This window comes from Oncorhynchus gorbuscha, linkage group LG14 (genome assembly GCF_021184085.1).
Source record: "Oncorhynchus gorbuscha isolate QuinsamMale2020 ecotype Even-year linkage group LG14, OgorEven_v1.0, whole genome shotgun sequence".
Lineage (NCBI taxonomy): Eukaryota > Metazoa > Chordata > Actinopteri > Salmoniformes > Salmonidae > Oncorhynchus > Oncorhynchus gorbuscha.
Window position 1 is genome coordinate 74,301,418 of NC_060186.1, and position 18,352 is coordinate 74,319,769.

The following is an 18,352-nucleotide window of genomic DNA, read 5'->3' on the forward strand; positions in this document are numbered from 1 at the left end:
GTCTCTCCCTATTCAGACTGATAGGGGTGCTGTTAGTCTGTCTCTCTCCTATTCAGACTGATAGGGGTGCTGTTAGTCTGTCTCTCTCCTATTCAGACTGATAGGGGGTGCTGTTAGGGGTTCTGTCTCTCTCCTATTCAGACTGATAGGGGGTGCTGTTAGTCTGCCTCTCTCCTATTCAGACTGATAGGAGGTGCTGTTAGACTGTCTCTCTCCTATTCAGACTGATAGGGGGTGCTGTCTCTCTCCTATTCAGACTGATAGGGGGTGCTGTCTCTCTCCTATTCAGACTGATAGGGGGGCTGTCTCTCTCCTATTCAGGGCGTAGGGGGCTGTCTCTCTCCTATTTAGACTGATAGGGCGTGCTGTCTCTCTCCTATTCAAACTGATAGGGGGTTCTGTCTCTCTCCTATTCAAACTGATAGGGGGTGCTGTTAGTGTGTCTCTCTCCTATTCACACTGATAGGGGGTTCTGTCTCTCTCCTATTCAGACTGATAGGGCGTGCTGTCTCTCTCCTATTTAGACTGATAGGGCATGCTGTCTCTCTCCTATTCAGACTGATAGGTGGTTCTGTCTCTCTCCTATTCAAACTTATAGGGGGTGCTGTTAGTGTGTCTCTCTCCTATTCACACTGATAGGGGGTTCTGTCTCTCTCCTATTCAGACTGATAGGGCGTGCTGTCTCTCTCCTTTTCAGACTGATAGGGGGTGCTGTCTCTCTCCTTTTCAGACTGATAGGGGTAGCTGTTAGTCTGTCTCTCTCCTATTCAGACTGATAGGGGGTGCTGTTAGTCTGTCTCTCTCCTATTCAGACTGATAGGGGGTGCTGTTAGTCTGTCTCTCTCCTATTCAGACTGATAGGGGGTGTTGTCTCTCTCCTATTTAGACTGATAGGGGGTGCTGTCTCTCTCCTATTCAGACTGATAGGGGGTGCTGTCTCTCTCCTATTCAGACTGATAGGGGGTGCTGTCTCTCTCCTATTCAGACTGATAGGGCTGTTAGCTGTCTCTCTCCTATTTCAGACTGATAGGGGTTCTGTCTCTCTCCTATTCAAACTGATAGGGGGTTCTGTCTCTCTCCTATTCAAACTGATAGGGGGTGCTGTTAGTGTGTCTCTCTCCTATTCAGACTGATAGGGGGTTCTGTCTCTCTCCTATTCAGACTGATAGGGCGCGCTGTCTCTCTCCTATTTAGACTGATAGGGCGTTCTGTCTCTCTCCTATTCAAACTGATAGGGGGTTCTGTCTCTCTCCTATTCAAACTGATAGGGGGTGCTGTTAGTGTGTCTCTCTCCTATTCACACTGATAGGGGGTTCTGTCTCTCTCCTATTTAGACTGATAGGGCGTGCTGTCTCTCTCCTATTCAGACTGATAGGGGGTTCTGTCTCTCTCCTATTCAAACTTATAGGGGGTGCTGTTAGTGTGTCTCTCTCCTATTCACACTGATAGGGCGTGCTGTCTCTCTCCTTTTCAGACTGATAGGGGGTTCTGTCTCTCTCCTATTCAGACTGATAAGGGGTGCTGTTAGTCTGTCTCTCTCCTATTCAAACTGATAGGGGGTGCTGTTAGTGTGTCTCTCTCCTATTCACACTGATAGGGGGTTCTGTCTCTCTCCTATTTAGACTGATTGGGCGTGCTGTCTCTCTCCTATTCAGACTGATAGGGGGTTCTGTCTCTCTCCTATTCAAACTTATAGGGGGTGCTGTTAGTGTGTCTCTCTCCTATTCACACTGATAGGGCGTGCTGTCTCTCTCCTTTTCAGACTGATAGCGGGTTCTGTCTCTCTCCTATTCAGACTGATAAGGGGTGCTGTTAGTCTGTCTCTCTCCTATTCAGACTGGTAGGGGGTGCTGTTAGTCTGTCTCTCTCCTATTCAGACTGGTAGGGGGTGCTGTTAGTCTGTCTCTCTCCTATTCAGACTGATAGGGGGTGCTGTTAGTCTGTCTCTCTCCTATTCAGACTGGTAGGGGGTGCTGTTAGTCTGTCTCTCTCCTATTCAGACTGATAGGGGTTGCTGTTAGTCTGTCTCTCTCCTATTCAGACTGATAGGGGTGCTGTCTCTCTCCTATTTAGACTGATAGGGGTGCTGTCTCTCTCCTGTTCAGACTGATAGGGGGTGCTGTCTCTCTCCTTTTCAGACTGATAGGGGGTTCTGTCTCTCTCCTTTTCAGACTGATAGGGCGTGCTGTCTCTCTCCTATTCAGACTGATAGGGGGTTCTGTCTCTCTCCTATTCAAACTTATAGGGGTGCTGTTAGTGTGTCTCTCTCCTATTCACACTGATAGGGGGGGTTCTGTCTCTCTCTCCTATTCAGACTGATAGGGCGTGCTGTCTCTCTCCTTTTCAGACTGATAGGGGGTGCTGTCTCTCTCCTTTTCAGACTGATAGGGGGAGCTGTTAGTCTGTCTCTCTCCTATTCAGACTGATAGGGGGTGCTGTTAGTCTGTCTCTCTCCTATTCAGACTGATAGGGGGTTCTGTCTCTCTCCTATTCAGACTGATAGGGGGTTCTGTCTCTCTCCTTTTCAGACTGATAGGGGTTCTGTCTCTCTCCTATTCAGACTATTCAGACTGATAGGGGGGGTTCTGTCTCTCTCCTATTCAGACTGATAAGGGGTGCTGTTAGTCTGTCTCTCTCCTATTCAGACTGATAGGGGTGCTGTTAGTCTGTCTCTCTCCTATTCAGACTGATAGGGGGTTATATTGTTATCTGCCTCTCTCCTATTCAGACTGATAGGGGGTGCTGTTAGTCTACCTCTCTCCTATTCAGACTAATAGGAGGTGCTGTTAGACTGTCTCTCTCCTATTCAGACTGATAGGGGGTGCTGTTAGTCTGCCTCTCTCCTATTCAGACTGATAGGAGGTGCTGTTAGACTGTCTCTCTCCTATTCAGACTGATAGGGGGTGCTGTTAGTCTGTCTCTCTCCTATTCAGACTGATAGGGGGTGTTGTCTCTCTCCTTTTAGACTGATAGGGGGTGCTGTTAGTCTGTCTCTCTCCTATTTAGACTGATAGGGGGTGCTGTCTCTCTCCTATTCAGACTGATAGGGGGTGCTGTCTCTCTCCTATTCAGACTGATAGGGGGCGCTGTCTCTCTCCTATTTAGACTGATAGGGCGTGCTGTCTCTCTCCTATTCAAACTGATAGGGGGTTCTGTCTCTCTCCTATTCAAACTGATAGGGGGTGCTGTTAGTGTGTCTCTCTCCTATTCACACTGATAGGGGTTTCTGTCTCTCTCCTATTCAGACTGATAGGGCGTGCTGTCTCTCTCCTATTTAGACTGATAGGGCGTGCTGTCTCTCTCCTATTCAGACTGATAGGGGGTTCTGTCTCTCTCCTATTCAAACTTATAGGGGGTGCTGTTAGTCTGTCTCTCTCCTATTTAGACTGATAGGGGGTGCTGTCTCTCTCCTATTCAGACTGATAGGGGGTGCTGTCTCTCTCCTATTCAGACTGATAGGGGGTGCTGTCTCTCTCCTATTCAGACTGATAGGGCGCGCTGTCTCTCTCCTATTTAGACTGATAGGGCGTGCTGTCTCTCTCCTATTCAAACTGATAGGGGGTTCTGTCTCTCTCCTATTCAAACTGATAGGGGGTGCTGTTAGTGTGTCTCTCTCCTATTCACACTGATAGGGGTTTCTGTCTCTCTCCTATTCAGACTGATAGGGCGTGCTGTCTCTCTCCTTTTCAGACTGATAGGGGGTGCTGTCTCTCCTTTTCAGACTGATAGGGGGTGCTGTTAGTCTGTCTCTCTCCTGTTCAGACTGATAGGAGGTGTTGTTAGTCTGTCTCTTTCCTATTCAGACTGATAGGGGGTGCTGTCTCTCCCCTATTCAGACTGATAGGGGGTGCTGTTAGACTGTCTCTCTCCTATTCAGACTGATAGGGGGTGCTGTTAGACTGTCTCTCTCCTATTCAGACTGATAGGGGGTGCTGTCTCTCTCCTATTCAGACTGATAGGGGTTCTGTCTCTCTCCTATTCAGACTGATAGGGCGTGCTGTCTCTCTCCTATTTAGACTGATAGGGCATGCTGTCTCTCTCCTATTCAGACTGATAGGGGGTTCTGTCTCTCTCCTTTTCAGACTGATAGAGGGAGCTGTTAGTCTGTCTCTCTCCTATTCAGACTGATAGGGGGTGCTGTTAGTCTGTCTCTCTCCTATTCAGACTGATAGGGGGTTCTGTCTCTCTCCTATTCAGACTGATAGGGGGTTCTGTCTCTCTCCTATTCAGACTGATAAGGGGTGCTGTTAGTCTGTCTCTCTCCTATTCAGACTGGTAGGGGGTGCTGTTAGTCTGTCTCTCTCCTATTCAGACTGATAGGGGGTGCTGTTAGTCTGTCTCCCTCCTATTCAGACTGGTAGGGGGTGCTGTTAGTCTGTCTCTCTCCTATTCAGACTGATAGGGGGTGCTGTTAGTCTGTCTCTCTCCTATTCAGACTGATAGGGGGTTCTGTCTCTCTCCTATTCAGACTGATAGGGGGTGCTGTCTCTCTCCTGTTCAGACTGATAGGGGGTGCTGTCTCTCTCCTTTTCAGACTGATAGGGGGTTCTGTCTCTCTCCTTTTCAGACTGATAGGGGGTGCTGTCTCTCTCCTTTTCAGACTGATAGGGGGTTCTGTCTCTCTCCTTTTCAGACTGATAGGGGGTGCAGTCTCTCTCCTATTCAGACTGATAGGGGGTTCTGTCTCTCTCCTTTTCAGACTGATAGGGGGTGCTGTCTCTCTCCTGTTCAGACTGATAGGGGGTGCTGTCTCTCTCCTTTTCAGACTGATAGGGGGTGCTGTCTCTCTCCTATTCAGACTGATAGGGGGTTCTGTCTCTCTCCTTTTCAGACTGATAGGGGGTGCTGTCTCTCTCCTGTTCAGACTGATAGGGGGTGCTGTCTCTCTCCTTTTCAGACTGATAGGGGGTTCTGTCTCTCTCCTTTTCAGACTGATATGGGGGTGCTGTTAGTCTGTCTCTCTCCTATTCAGACTGATAGGGGGTGCTGTCTCTCTCCTATTCAGACTGATAGGGGGTGCTGTCTCTCTCCTATTCAGATTGATAGGGCGTGCTGTCTCTCTCCTGTTCAGACTGATAGGGGGTGCTGTCTCTCTCCTATTTAGACTGATAGGGGGTTCTGTCTCTCTCCTATTCAGACTGATAGGGGGTGCTGTCTCTCTCCTGTTCAGACTGATAGGGGGTTCTGTCTCTCTCCTGTTCAAACTGATAAGGGGTTCTGTCTCTCTCCGGTTCAAACTGATAAGGGGTTCTGTCTCTCTCCTGTTCAGACTGATAGGGGGTGCTGTTAGTCTGTCTCTCTCCTATTTATATTGATAGGGGGTGCTGTTAGTCTGTCTCCTATTCATATTGATAGGGGGTGCTGTAGGTCGAACAGGTGGTGCAGTAACTTTACAGTTGATAACCCTGGCAATCACTTCACAAAATGTTATGGTGTGTGTGTGTGTTTAATTATACACCCCTGAGCACTGGAACCCCCCCCCCCCATCTTGTTAAACTTCTGATAGCTGCTCAACCGGAGGGGATATCAAACTGTTCCCAGGAGCAGAATGCCACCTAGCTTACATTCCTGTGGTGTAGTTAATGTCTGTGATTGATGGCTGTGTCTTCATGGAACTCCTTTAGAACTGAGAACGTGCTGATATGTGAGATTTAGTTACCGAGAATTTTAATACCGTTTGTTACTGTGTGAAGTGGTTTGGTTTCAACTTAATCAACACTCAGAATACAGAACTGTAGAACTGCTATGTAGCTGTGAAGTATGTGCTGGGGGTTGATTGACCAGTGTGTGTGTGTGTGTGTGTGTGTGTGTGTGTGTGTGTGTGTGTGTGTGTGTGTGTGTGTGTGTGTGTGTGTGTGTGTGTGTGTGTGCCACTCTCTCTAACTGCAGTGTGGATGATGAGTTGATGAAGGTAGGGTTCAGTTAGAGGATGCGAGCGTTTGGCTGATATTCCTGTGGCATTGTGACGGTGCCAACGCCTGCTAATTTAAGTTCCCCACCCCTAGGACATGTTACTCAACCCTCCCTTTTCTGCTCTCTCTCTCCCTTTCTCTCTCTGTCTCTCCATCTCTCTCTTTCTTTCTCTCCTTCTCTCTCTCTTTCCATCCCTCCTTTCTCTCTCTCCATCTATCTCTCTGTCTTTCTCTCCATCTCTCTCTCTGTCCCTTCCTCAATTTCTCTGTCTGTTGCTCCATCCCCTCTCCTCTCCTCTCTCTCTGTTGCTCCATCCCCTCTCCCTCTCCATTTCTCTCTCTGTTGCTCCATCCCCTCTCCCTGCTCCATTTCCTCTCTCTGTTGCTCCATCCCCTCTCCCTCTCCATTTCTCTCTCTGTTGCTCCATCCCCCTCCCTCTCCATTTCTCTCTCTGTTGCTCCATCCCCTCTCCCCTCTCCATTTCCTCTCTCTCTGTTGCTCCATCCCCTCCTCTCCTCTCCATTTCTCTCTCTGTTGCTCCATCCCCCCTCTCCATTTCTCTCTGTTGCTCCATCCTCTCCCTCTCCATTTCTCTCTGTTGCTCCATCCCCTCTCCCTCTCCATTTCTCTCTCTGTTGCTCCATTTCTCTCTCTGTTGCTCCATCCCCTCTCCATTTCTCTCTCTGTTGCTCCATCCCCCTCCCTCTCCATTTCTCTCCTCTCCATTCCCTCTCTCTCTGTTGCTCCATCCCTCTCCCTCTCCATTTCTCTCTCTGTTGCTCCATCCCCTCTCCCTCTCCATTTATCTCTCTCTGTTGCTCCATCCCCTCTCCTCTCCATTTCTCTCTCTGTTGCTCCATCCCCTCTCCCTCTCCATTTCTCTCTCTGTTGCTCCATCCCCTCCTCCCCTCTCCCTCTCCATTTCTCTCTCTGTTGCTCCATCCCCTCTCCCTCTCCATTTCTCTCTCTGTTGCTCCATCCCCTCTCCCTCTCCATTTCTCTCTCTGTTGCTCCATCCCCTCTCCCTCTCCATTTCTCTCTCTGTTGCTCCATCCCCTCTCCCTCTCCATTTCTCTCTCTGTTGCTCCATCCCCTCTCCCTCTCCATTTCTCTCTCTCTGTTGCTCCATCTCCCTCTCCTGTTGCTCCATCCCCTCTTCTCTCTCTCTGTTGCTCCATCCCTCTCCCTCTCCATCCCCTTTCTCTCTCTGTTGCTCCATCCCCTCTCCCTCTCCATTTCTCTCTCTGTTGCTCCATCCCCTCTCCCTCTCCATTTCTCTCTCTGTTGCTCCATCCCCTCTCCCTCTCCATTTCTCTCTCTGTTGCTCCATCCCCTCTCCCTGCTCCATTTCATTTCTCTCTCTGTTGCTCCATCCCCTCTCCCTCTCCATTTCTCTCTCTGTTGCTCCATCCCCTCTCCCTCTCCATTTCATCTCTCTCTGTTGCTGCTCCATCTCCCTCTCCTCTGTTGCTCCATTCTCCTCTCTCTCTGTTGCTCCATCCCCTCTCCCTCTCCATTTCTCTCTCTGTTGCTCCATCCCATTTCTCTCCTCTCCATTTCTCTCTCTGTTGCTCCATCCCTCTCCCTCTCCATTTCTCTCTCTCTGTTGCTCCATCCCCTCTCCCCTCTCCATTTCTCTCTCTCTGTTGCTCCATCCCCTCTCCCTCTCCATTTCTCTCTCTGTTGCTCCATCCCCTCTCCCCTCTCCATTTCTCTCTCTGTTGCTCCATCCCCTCTCCCTCTCCATTTCTCTCTCTGTTGCTCCATCCCCTCTCCCTCTCCATTTCTCTCTCTCTGTTGCTCCATCCCCTCTCCCTCTCCATTTCTCTCTCTCTGTTGCTCCATCCCCTCTCCCTCTCCATTTCTCTCTCTGTTGCTCCATCCCCTCTCCCTCTCCATTTCTCTCTCTGTTGCTCCATCCCTCTCCATTTCCCTCTCCATTTCTCTCTCTCTGTTGCTCCATCCCCTCTCCCTCTCCATTTCTCTCTCTCTGTTGCTCCATCCCCTCTCCCTCTCCATTTCTCTCTCTGTTGCTCCATCCCCTCTCCCTCTCCATCTCTCCCTCTTTCACTCTCCCTCCTTCTTCCACCCCCCCATCTCATCAGTTGCATAAGTCATGTTAGGAATTTAGTTTATTTCATCTTAAATGCCCCTGGCAACTGAAATGAGACTGATATGAGGGCTAAGTAGTCACTCAGACTCACACACACACACACGCACGCACGCACGCACGCACGCACGCGTGCGCAGCCCTTACTGGAAAACATTCACACACGGCCCATCAGGTGATGTCATGTCCCAGAACTACATAGAAAATGATTTGTCTCTGTTCCAAGACACAGTTTGAGAGAAATATACCTGTTGTCATAGCCTCACTTCAGGGCAACAGCCAGCAGGTCAGAGGTCAGGGAGTGGGACGAGAAAGACTGATATAGTGGAGGATTACGTGCAACTGTGTGAATCTCTCTGCATTGCGTTTGGCACCCTATTCCCTATATAGTGCACTACTTCTTACCAGAGCACTATTCCCTATATAGTGCACTACTTCTTACCTGACTAGTGCATTACTTTTTACCAGAGCCCTATTCCCTATATAGTGCACTACCAGAGCCCTATTCCCTATATAGTGCACTACTTCTTACCAGAGCCCTATTCCCTATATAGTGCACTACTTCTTACCAGAGCCCTATGGGAATAGGGGGATATATGAGACACATGTACTGTGTAACTGCCTGGCTGTAGCAGTTGTGAATGCAAGTTTACAGGAGGTCTCCGGGGCAGATTACAGTTTAGGGTCTCTACCAGAGCCCTATTCCCTATATAGTGCACTCTCTACCAGAGCCCCCTCTCTACCAGAGCCCTATGGGAATCTCTTCCTACTCTCCCCTTCTGTGAATGCAAGTTTACAGGAGGTCTCCCAGTTTAGGGTCTCTCTCCCCTCTCTCTCCCTCTCTCTCTTCCCCCTCTCTCCCTCTCTCTCCCCCTCTCTCCCCTCTCTCCCCCCTCTCTCTCCCCCCTCTCTCTCCCCCTCTCCCTCTCTCCCCCTCTCCCCCTCTCTCCCCTGTGTGATAAACAAAGCCCAGGACTCTCTCTCACACACACACAGACACACACATACACATACACACAGACACACACACAGACACACACAGACACACTGATCTGGTGCCCGTGAATGTGGGTGGTAGACGGTGGAGACAGGCTCTGCTACCCTTCTCATCAGGCATCATCACGTCTCCCTGGGATTCCCCACTTAGACAGATGCCCTGAACGTCCAGGCCCACTGGAGAATATACGTACCGTAAACTACTGGTTATATCAGAGTATTGTTACAGAGGAAGTGTCCTGAAGGAATTTACACCGTGGAACTGTAAAACAACCAAGGGAGATGGTCTTGTGGTTACCGATGACAGCGTCGACTGTCAGAAGAATGAGACTGGCTGTTGCCTGTGTCAGGAGGGCAGTGGTGTCCCTTTCTAGAGCTTTCTGAGGAGAATACATCTGTCACGTACACACACACACACACACACACACACACACACACACACACACACACACACACACACACACACACACACACACACACACACACACACACACACACACACACACACACACACACACACACACACACACACACACACACACACACACACACACACACGTTCCCCCAAAACTCCCCCTTCCCTGTCCCCCTCCCCCACCCCACATAAACACGTCTGTTGGGAGGGTGGATGTGGCCGACACTATGTAATACTTGTAATGAGGTTTCCATGTGGTGCAAATACGAACATAAAGCAGAAAGTAGTGCAGAGAGCTGCACCGGAAACCCATCGACCGCTGTGAAACGGTTCATGGCTTTATACTCATAGTGTGTCAGCCACACCTTCACTCACTGATCTCAACTCACAGATAAAGACTGAAGCTCTCAGGTGTTTGGTTGGCTAATCTGTTACGGCACGGTCACATCAGTACAGCTCTATGGTTGTGTGATGTGAGTAAACATCACGATAAGCATCAAGCAAATGATTTATGGTCTTATGGAAATATGGGATTTTGCAGGTAACGTTATTTAAAACATGAAAAATATGTTCATGTAATTTTTGATTAACTTCAGATGTGGTGTTGTTTTGTGGTCTTTTTTAATATATTTTTACAGTTTGTGCTGCAGACAATCAGATGTAACATGTTCTAGAACTGTTTGATGATTACACCATGATTGACATCTCCTCTCTCTCCTCTCATCTCTCATCTCTCCTCTCTCCTCTCTCCTCTCTCCACTCTCCTGTCATCTCTTCTCTCATCTCCTCTCTCTCCTCTCATCTCATCTCTCCTCTCTCTCTCTCTCTCTCTCTCTCTCCTCTCCTGTCATCTCTCTCATTTCTCTCCTCTCTCCTCTCATCTCCCCTCTCTCCTCTCGTCTCTCCTCTCCCCTCTCTCCTCCCCTCTCTCCTCTCATCTCTCCCCTCTCATCTCTCCCCTCTCATCTCTCCTCTCATCTCTCCTCTCTCCTGTCTCCTCTCTCCTGTCTCGTCTCTCGTCTCTCCTGTCTCATCTCTGCTCTCGCCTCTCTCCTCTCATCTCTCCTCTCTCCTGTCTTGTCTCTCGTCTCTCCTGTCTCGTCTCTGCTCTCATCTCTCCTCTCATCTCTCCTCCCTCTCTCCTCTCATCTCCCCTCTCTCATCTCGTCATCTCCTCTCGTCTCTCCTCTCTCCTCTCTCTCATCTCCCCTCTCTCCTCTCTCCTCTCTCCTCCCCTCATCTCTCCTCTCTCCCCTCTCTCTCCTCTCATCTCTCCTCCTCTCTCTCCTCTCCTCTGTCTCTCCCTCGTCTCTCCTCTCATCTCTCCTCTCTCCTCTCTCTCCTCTCTCTCTCTCTCTCCTCCTCTCTCTCTCCTCTCTCCTCTCTCTCATCTCTCCTGTCATCTCTCCTGTCTCATCTCTCGTCTCTCTCTCGTCTCTCCTCTCATCTCTCCTCTCTCCTGTCTCGTCTCTCTCCTCCTCTCATCTCTCCTCTCTCCTCTCATCTCCCCTCTCTCCTCTCGTCTCTCCTCTCTTGTCTCCCCTCTCATCTCTCCTCTCTCTCTCCTCTCTCCTCTCTCCTGTCTCCTCTCTCTCGTCTCTCTCCTGTCTCATCTCTGCTCTCGCCTCTCTCATCTCATCTCTCCTCTCATCTCTCCTCTGTCTCTCTCGTCTCTCCTTTGTCCTCTCTTATTTCTCCTCTCTCATCTCTCATCTCTCCTCTCTCCTGTCTCGTCTCTTGTCTCTCCTGTCTCGTCTCTCCTCTCATCTTTCCTCTCTCCTCTCATCTCTCTCTCTCCTGTCTCCTCTCTCCTCGCCCTTTCTTCTTGCCACAGCCGAGGCCAATCATGAGTCGGGGGTGGGAACTCGACCCCCGGAGCCGTCCACTCCCAGCCCCACTCCCACTCTGAGGAGGGCAGGGCCAGGGGAGCATGACCTCCTGACCTGTGGGAGGTGCCAGACCAACTTCCTCCTGGGAGACATCCTGGTCTTCATAGAACACAAAAGGAGACTGTGCAGTGGAGGAGTCCGCGCCCCTGGGGGGTTCTCCAAACCGGGCGAGAGGGGGACCCCCATCTTGGCACGAGGAGGGGCGGTGCCAGTGGAGGTGGGGGTGCAGGTGACCCCACATGGGGATGAGGAAGAGGAGAGGAGGCTGACGCCCGCTAAAGGAATCTGTCCCAAGCAGGAAAGAGGAAACTCAGGTAGGAACCTGGAAGTCTGAATACAATTGGTTGGGCTCTGTTTCAAATGCTTTGAAGGAGGAGAGACATAATATTTGGGTTTATAAAGACAAATACACACATGTTTGGCATCAAGTGCAGTGTGGGTTTTGACACTCGATTAAACACACACACACACACACACACACACACACACACACACACACCCCACACACACACACACACACACACCCACACACACACACACCCCACACACACACCCCACACACACACACACACACACACACACACACACACACACACACACACACACACACACACACACACACACACACACACCCACACACACACACACACACACCACACACACACACACACACACACCCCTACACACACACCGACACACACACCGACACACACACACACACACACACACACACACACACACACACACACACACACACACACACACACACACACACACACACACACACACACACACACACACACCCCTACACACACACACACACACACACACACACCCCTACACACACACACACACACCCCTACACACACACACACACACACCCCTACACACACACACACACACACACACACACACACACACACACACCCCTACACACACACACACACACACACACACACACACACACACACCCCTACACACACACACACACACACCCCACACACACACACACACACACACATACACACACCGCTACGCAGCCCCAGCTCTAAAGCTGCCTGGAGGATCCCTGCTGCTGAAACCAACCAGGACGTGACAGCGGAGTCGTTGCCAGGCCCTGTGTGTGTTCATAAGGACATTCTGCTGCATCAAAAGGTTAAGAAAGCTGATTAAAATGCTGTGGCTGGGAGGTGCAGAGAAGAGGATTAATAAAGAGGATATAGGACCATTCATCTGGTTTAAAGAGTCTGCTTAGTATACGCATGTGGAGCTGCAGGGGGACAAGCTCAAAGTTAAAAGGCCACAGAGTCACTACTATAGAGGCCACACAGTCACTACTATAGAGGCCACACAGTCACTACTATAGAGGCCACACAGTCACTACTATAGATGCCACACAGTCACTACTATAGAGGCCACACAGTCACTACTATAGAGGACACACAGTCACTACTATAGAGGTCACACAGTCACTACTATAGAGGCCACACAGTCACTACTATAGATGCCACACAGTCACTACTATAGAGGACACACAGTCACTACTATAGAGGACACACAGTCACTACTATAGAGGACACACAGTCACTACTATAGAGGTCACACAGTCACTAGTATAGAGGTCACACAGTCACTACTATAGAGGTCACACAGTCACTACTATAGAGGTCACACAGTCACTACTATAGAGGACACACAGTCACTACTATAGAGGACACACAGTCACTACTATAGAGGTCACACAGTCACTACTATAGAGGCCACACAGTCACTACTATAGAGGCCACACAGTCACTACTATAGAGGCCACACAGTCACTACTATAGAGGCCACACAGTCACTACTATAGAGGCCACACAGTCACTACTATAGAGGCCACACAGTCACTACTATAGAGGCCACACAGTCACTACTATAGAGGCCACACAGTCACTACTATAGAGGCCACACAGTCACTACTATAGAGGCCACACAGTCACTACTATAGAGGCCACACAGTCACTACTATAGAGGCCACACAGTCACTACTATAGAGGCCACACAGTCACTACTATAGAGGCCACACAGTCACTACTATAGAGGCCACACAGTCACTACTATAGAGGCCACACAGTCACTACTATAGAGGCCACACAGTCACTACTATAGAGGACACACAGTCACTACTATAGAGGTCACACAGTCACTACTATAGAGGACACACAGTCACTACTATAGAGGACACACGGTCACTAATATAGAGGTCACACAGTCACTAATATAGAGGTCACACAGTCACTACTATAGAGGACAAACTGGTCAGACTATAGAGAACGGTCACTACTATAGAGGATAATAAGTCACTACTATAGAGGTCACAAAGTCACTACTATAGAGGACACACAGTCACTACTATAGAGGACACACAGTCACTACTATAGAGGTCACACAGTCACTACTATAGAGGCCACACAGACACTAAATACACAGTCACTACTATAGACAACACAACCTATAGAGACACAGAAGTCACTACTTTCGGAACGCAAACTGGTAGACTGGAGATAGTAGAATCGGGAAGTTGGGGAATAATAAATCCAATTCTACATATGCAGAGAGGCCTTAAGTAGCCCATATTTATGATGAGAAAGACTGTATTCTTACACAACTCAACCTATAGGAGACAGAAATATACTGTCCTCCTACACAACACAACCTATAGCAGACAGAGAAGTATACTGTCCTCCTACACAACTCAACCTATAGCAGACAGAGTAATATACTGTCCTCCTACACAACTCAACCTATAGGAGACAGAGTAATATACTGTCCTCCTATACAACTCAACCTATAGCAGACAGAGAAATATACTGTCCTCCTACACAACTCAACCTATAGCAGACAGAGTAATATACTGTCCTCCTACACAACTCAACCTATAGGAGACAGAGAAATATACTGTCCTCCTACACAACTCAACCTATAGGAGACAGCGAGAAATATACTGTCCTCCTACACAACTCAACCTATAGCAGACAGAGAAATATACTGTCCTCCTACACAACTCAACCTATAGCAGACAGAGAAATATACTGTCCTCCTACACAACTCAACCTATAGCAGACAGAGAAATATACTGTCCTCCTATACAACTCAACCTATAGCAGACAGAGAAATATACTGTCCTCCTACACAACTCAACCTATAGGAGACAGAAGTATACTGTCCTCCTACACAACTCAACCTATAGGAGACAGAGTAATATACTGTCCTCCTATACAACTCAACCTATAGCAGACAGAGTAATATACTGTCCTCCTACACAACTCAACCTATAGCAGACAGAGAAGTATACTGTCCTCCTATACAACTCAACCTATAGGAGACAGAGAAATATACTGTCCTCCTATACAACTCAACCTATAGCAGACAGAGAAATATACTGTCCTCCTACACAACACAACCTATAGCAGACAGAGAAATATACTGTCCTCCTACACAACTCAACCTATAGCAGACAGAGAAGTATACTGTCCTCCTACACAACTCAACCTATAGGAGACAGAGAAATATACTGTCCTCCTACACAACTCAACCTATAGGAGACAGAGAAATATACTGTCCTCCTACACAACTCAACCTATAGGAGACAGAGAAATATACTGTCCTCCTATACAACTCAACCTAAAGGAGACAGAGTAATATACTGTCCTCCTACACAACTCAACCTATAGGAGACAGAGAAATATACTGTCCTCCTATACAACTCAACCTATAGCAGACAGCGAGAAATATACTGTCCTCCTATACAACTCAACCTATAGCAGACAGAGAAATATAGTGTCCTCTTATACAACTCAACCTATAGGGACAGAGAAATATACTGTCCTCCTATACAACTCAACCTATAGCAGACAGAGAAATATACTGTCCTCCTACACAAGTATACTGTCCTCCTACACAACTCAACCTATAGCAGACAGAGTAATATACTGTCCTCCTACACAAGTATACTGTCCTCCTACACAACTCAACCTATAGCAGACAGAGAAATATACTGTCCTCCTACACAACTCAACCTATAGCAGACAGAGAAATATACTGTCCTCCTACACAACTCAACCTATAGCAGACAGAGAAATATACTGTCCTCCTATACAACTCAACCTATAGCAGACAGAGAAATATACTGTCCTCCTACACAACTCAACCTATAGCAGACAGAGAAATATACTGTCCTCCTACACAACTCAACCTATAGCAGACAGAGAAATATACTGTCCTCCTACACAAGTATACTGTCCTCCTAGTCAGAATCAGAGTCAGAATCCCACCGACTCACACAGTTTGATGCCTTTCTTCTGCTTCGACAGTATTACAGTGACCTTCCCTTGATTTATTTCAGCGGAGGAAAAGTCAACCTTATCTCTGGTAATGCAGCACAAGGAAGCACTCCAGGGCTAAATGAATTAATGAAACAGCTGAAGAGCATTTCAAGCTTTACTCAACACGTTAGAATACCACTTAGAGACTAACCAGATGATGTTTAAAAGGGCTAATTATATCCAGCATGGCTGCCAGACAGAACAGAGTACATCATAGTGCCTGCGGTGGAGGTGAGGAGGGGAAACATGCTGTAGACCAGCGCTGCCCAACACTCTTCCTGGAGATAAACTGTCCTGTAGGTTATCAGTCCATCCCTCTTCCTGGAGATCTACTGTCCTTTAGGTTATCAGTCCATCCCTCTTCCTGGAGATCTATTGTCCTGTAGGTTATCAGTCCATCCCTCTTCCTGGAGATCTATTGTCCTGTAGGTTATCAGTCCATCCCTCTTCCTGGAGATAAACTGTCCTGTAGGTTATCAGTCCTGAAAACCTCCAGGACAGTAGATCTCCAGGAAGGGGGTTGGACTGAAAACCTACAGGACAGTAGATCTCCAGGAAGGGGGTTGGACTGAAAACCTCCAGGACAGTAGATCTCCGGGAAGGGGGTTGGACTGAAAACCTACAGGACAGTAGATCTCCAGGAAGAGTGTTGGGCAGTCCTGATATAGAGGGCAGAACAGAGAACTGAAGTTAGTTAGGGAGAACGGCTGACCTGATCTGTCATGCACGCACTCATACAAATGCAGAAATGCAAGCATGGCATGCACATGACCCCCCCACACACACAGACACACATCTTAGTAGAATGGGGTTCCTCTACGTAATGACACAGAACAAGGCCGAGGCAGGATGTTACAAAAGGAAACCAACCGTTAGTTGTTTCAGACAGAAGAGGAGGGGCTTAAGGTGTATTTCTGATTGTGGGCAGCATGTTTTTCATGCCTGCCTGTATGTATGCAGACAGTTCCTGTCTAAAACCGTCCCCATAGAAGAACCCTTTTGAATCCAGGTAGATCCCTTTTTGGTTCCAGGTAGAAACATTATGTGGAAAAGGTTCTATGTACATCCCAAAAAGGATTCTATCTTGAACCTAAATGGTTCTACCTGGATCCAAAAGGGTTCTACCTGGATCCAAAAGGATTCTACCTGGAATCTAAAGAGTTCTGGATTGGATTCAAAATAGTTTTTCAAAAGGTTCTACTATGTGGACAGTTTTAGATAGGGACTGTCTGCACGCACACAGTCAGGCATGTGAAACAAGCTGCCCACACGCACACACTCAGAAATACACCTCAACCCCCTCCTCTCCTGTCTGAAACCACAGTTGGTTTCTTTTTGTAACATCCTGCCTTGGCCTTGTACTGCGTCAGTACGCAGCTTACACTGCAAAGATGTTGTGAGGCTAGCACATTTAACTGAACACAAACACAAACACACACACACTCAGACAAACACACACACAAACATAGATGATGTTGGGATGAAAAATGGCTTCTGAATGTCTTCATTTCTCAAGCTGATGTAAACCCTGTGTGAGTGGTATGTGTGTGTGTGGTTGAGAGAGTGGCGTGTGTGTGTGTTTGAGATATTTGTGAGCATTGTGTGTGTGAAGAATGATGAGTGTCATCAGACAGCGCACGGCTGTCGCTAAGGGAGCGCTGCCGTCGCCACGATGACCCTGGCCTGGCTTTGAACCCATCTCCAGACGCCTCATATCCCCTCTGGATGTGCACCGAGACATCACCACCACGCGCACACACACACACACACACACACACACACACACACACACACACACACACACACACACACACACACACACACACACACACACACACACACACACACACACACACACACACACACAGACACAGACACAGACACAGACACAGACACAGACACAGACACACGCGCACACACACACACACACAGACACAGACAGACACACACACACAGACACACACACAGAACACACAGACACAGACACACGCACACACAAGCACACACACACACTCTGTGTGAATATTTCATGATTCTCTCTCTCTACCCATCCATCTTTGATCTGCTTGGGCTGAGATACATCTCTAGAGGACTACACTGTGAACTAGGCTGAAATGTTGAACATTATGGAATTTACTGTCTTGTTTGCAGTAGTGAATTATATAGTTACTGTAGGGCTGGTCCCCCTTCTGAAGGATCAAGCAATCAATCTAATGTATTTATAAAGCCCTTCTTACATCAGCTGATATCTCAAAGTGCTGTACAGAAACTCAGCCTAAAACCCCAAAACAGCAAGCAATGCAGGTGTAGAAGCACGGTGGCTAGGAAAAACTCCCTAGAAAGGCCAAAACCTAGGAAGAAACCTAGAGAGGAACCAGGCTACGAGGTGTGGCCATTCCTCCTCTGGCTGTGTCGGGTGGAGATTATAACAGAACATGGCCAAGATGTTCAAATGTTCATAGATGACCTGTAGGGTCAGATAATAATAATCACAGTGGTTGTCGAGGGGGCAACAGGTCAGCACCTCAGGAGTAAATGTCAGTTGGCTTTTCATAGCCGATCATTCAGAGTTCGAGACAGCAGGTGTGGTAGAGAGAGGTTCCAAAACAACAGGTCAGCTCCTCAGGAGTAAATGTCAGTTGGCTTTTCATAGCTGATCATTCAG

At 48.3% G+C, this 18,352-nt stretch overlaps 1 protein-coding gene across 3 annotated transcripts in view; it reads left to right on the top strand.

Moving 5' to 3' along the window:
• Window positions 1-18,352, top strand: part of LOC123995397 (B-cell lymphoma/leukemia 11B-like) — a 78,039-nt gene that overhangs the window by 13,305 nt on the left and 46,382 nt on the right. For 2 of the 3 annotated variants that reach the window (XM_046298972.1, XM_046298973.1), the window contains one exon: window positions 11,269-11,637. In XM_046298972.1, coding sequence (XP_046154928.1) covers window positions 11,269-11,637 — 369 coding nt within the window. Of the gene's footprint in view, window positions 1-9,792; window positions 9,976-11,268; window positions 11,638-18,352 lie in introns of those variants that run through there. The other variant, XM_046298974.1, reaches the window with a different exon arrangement.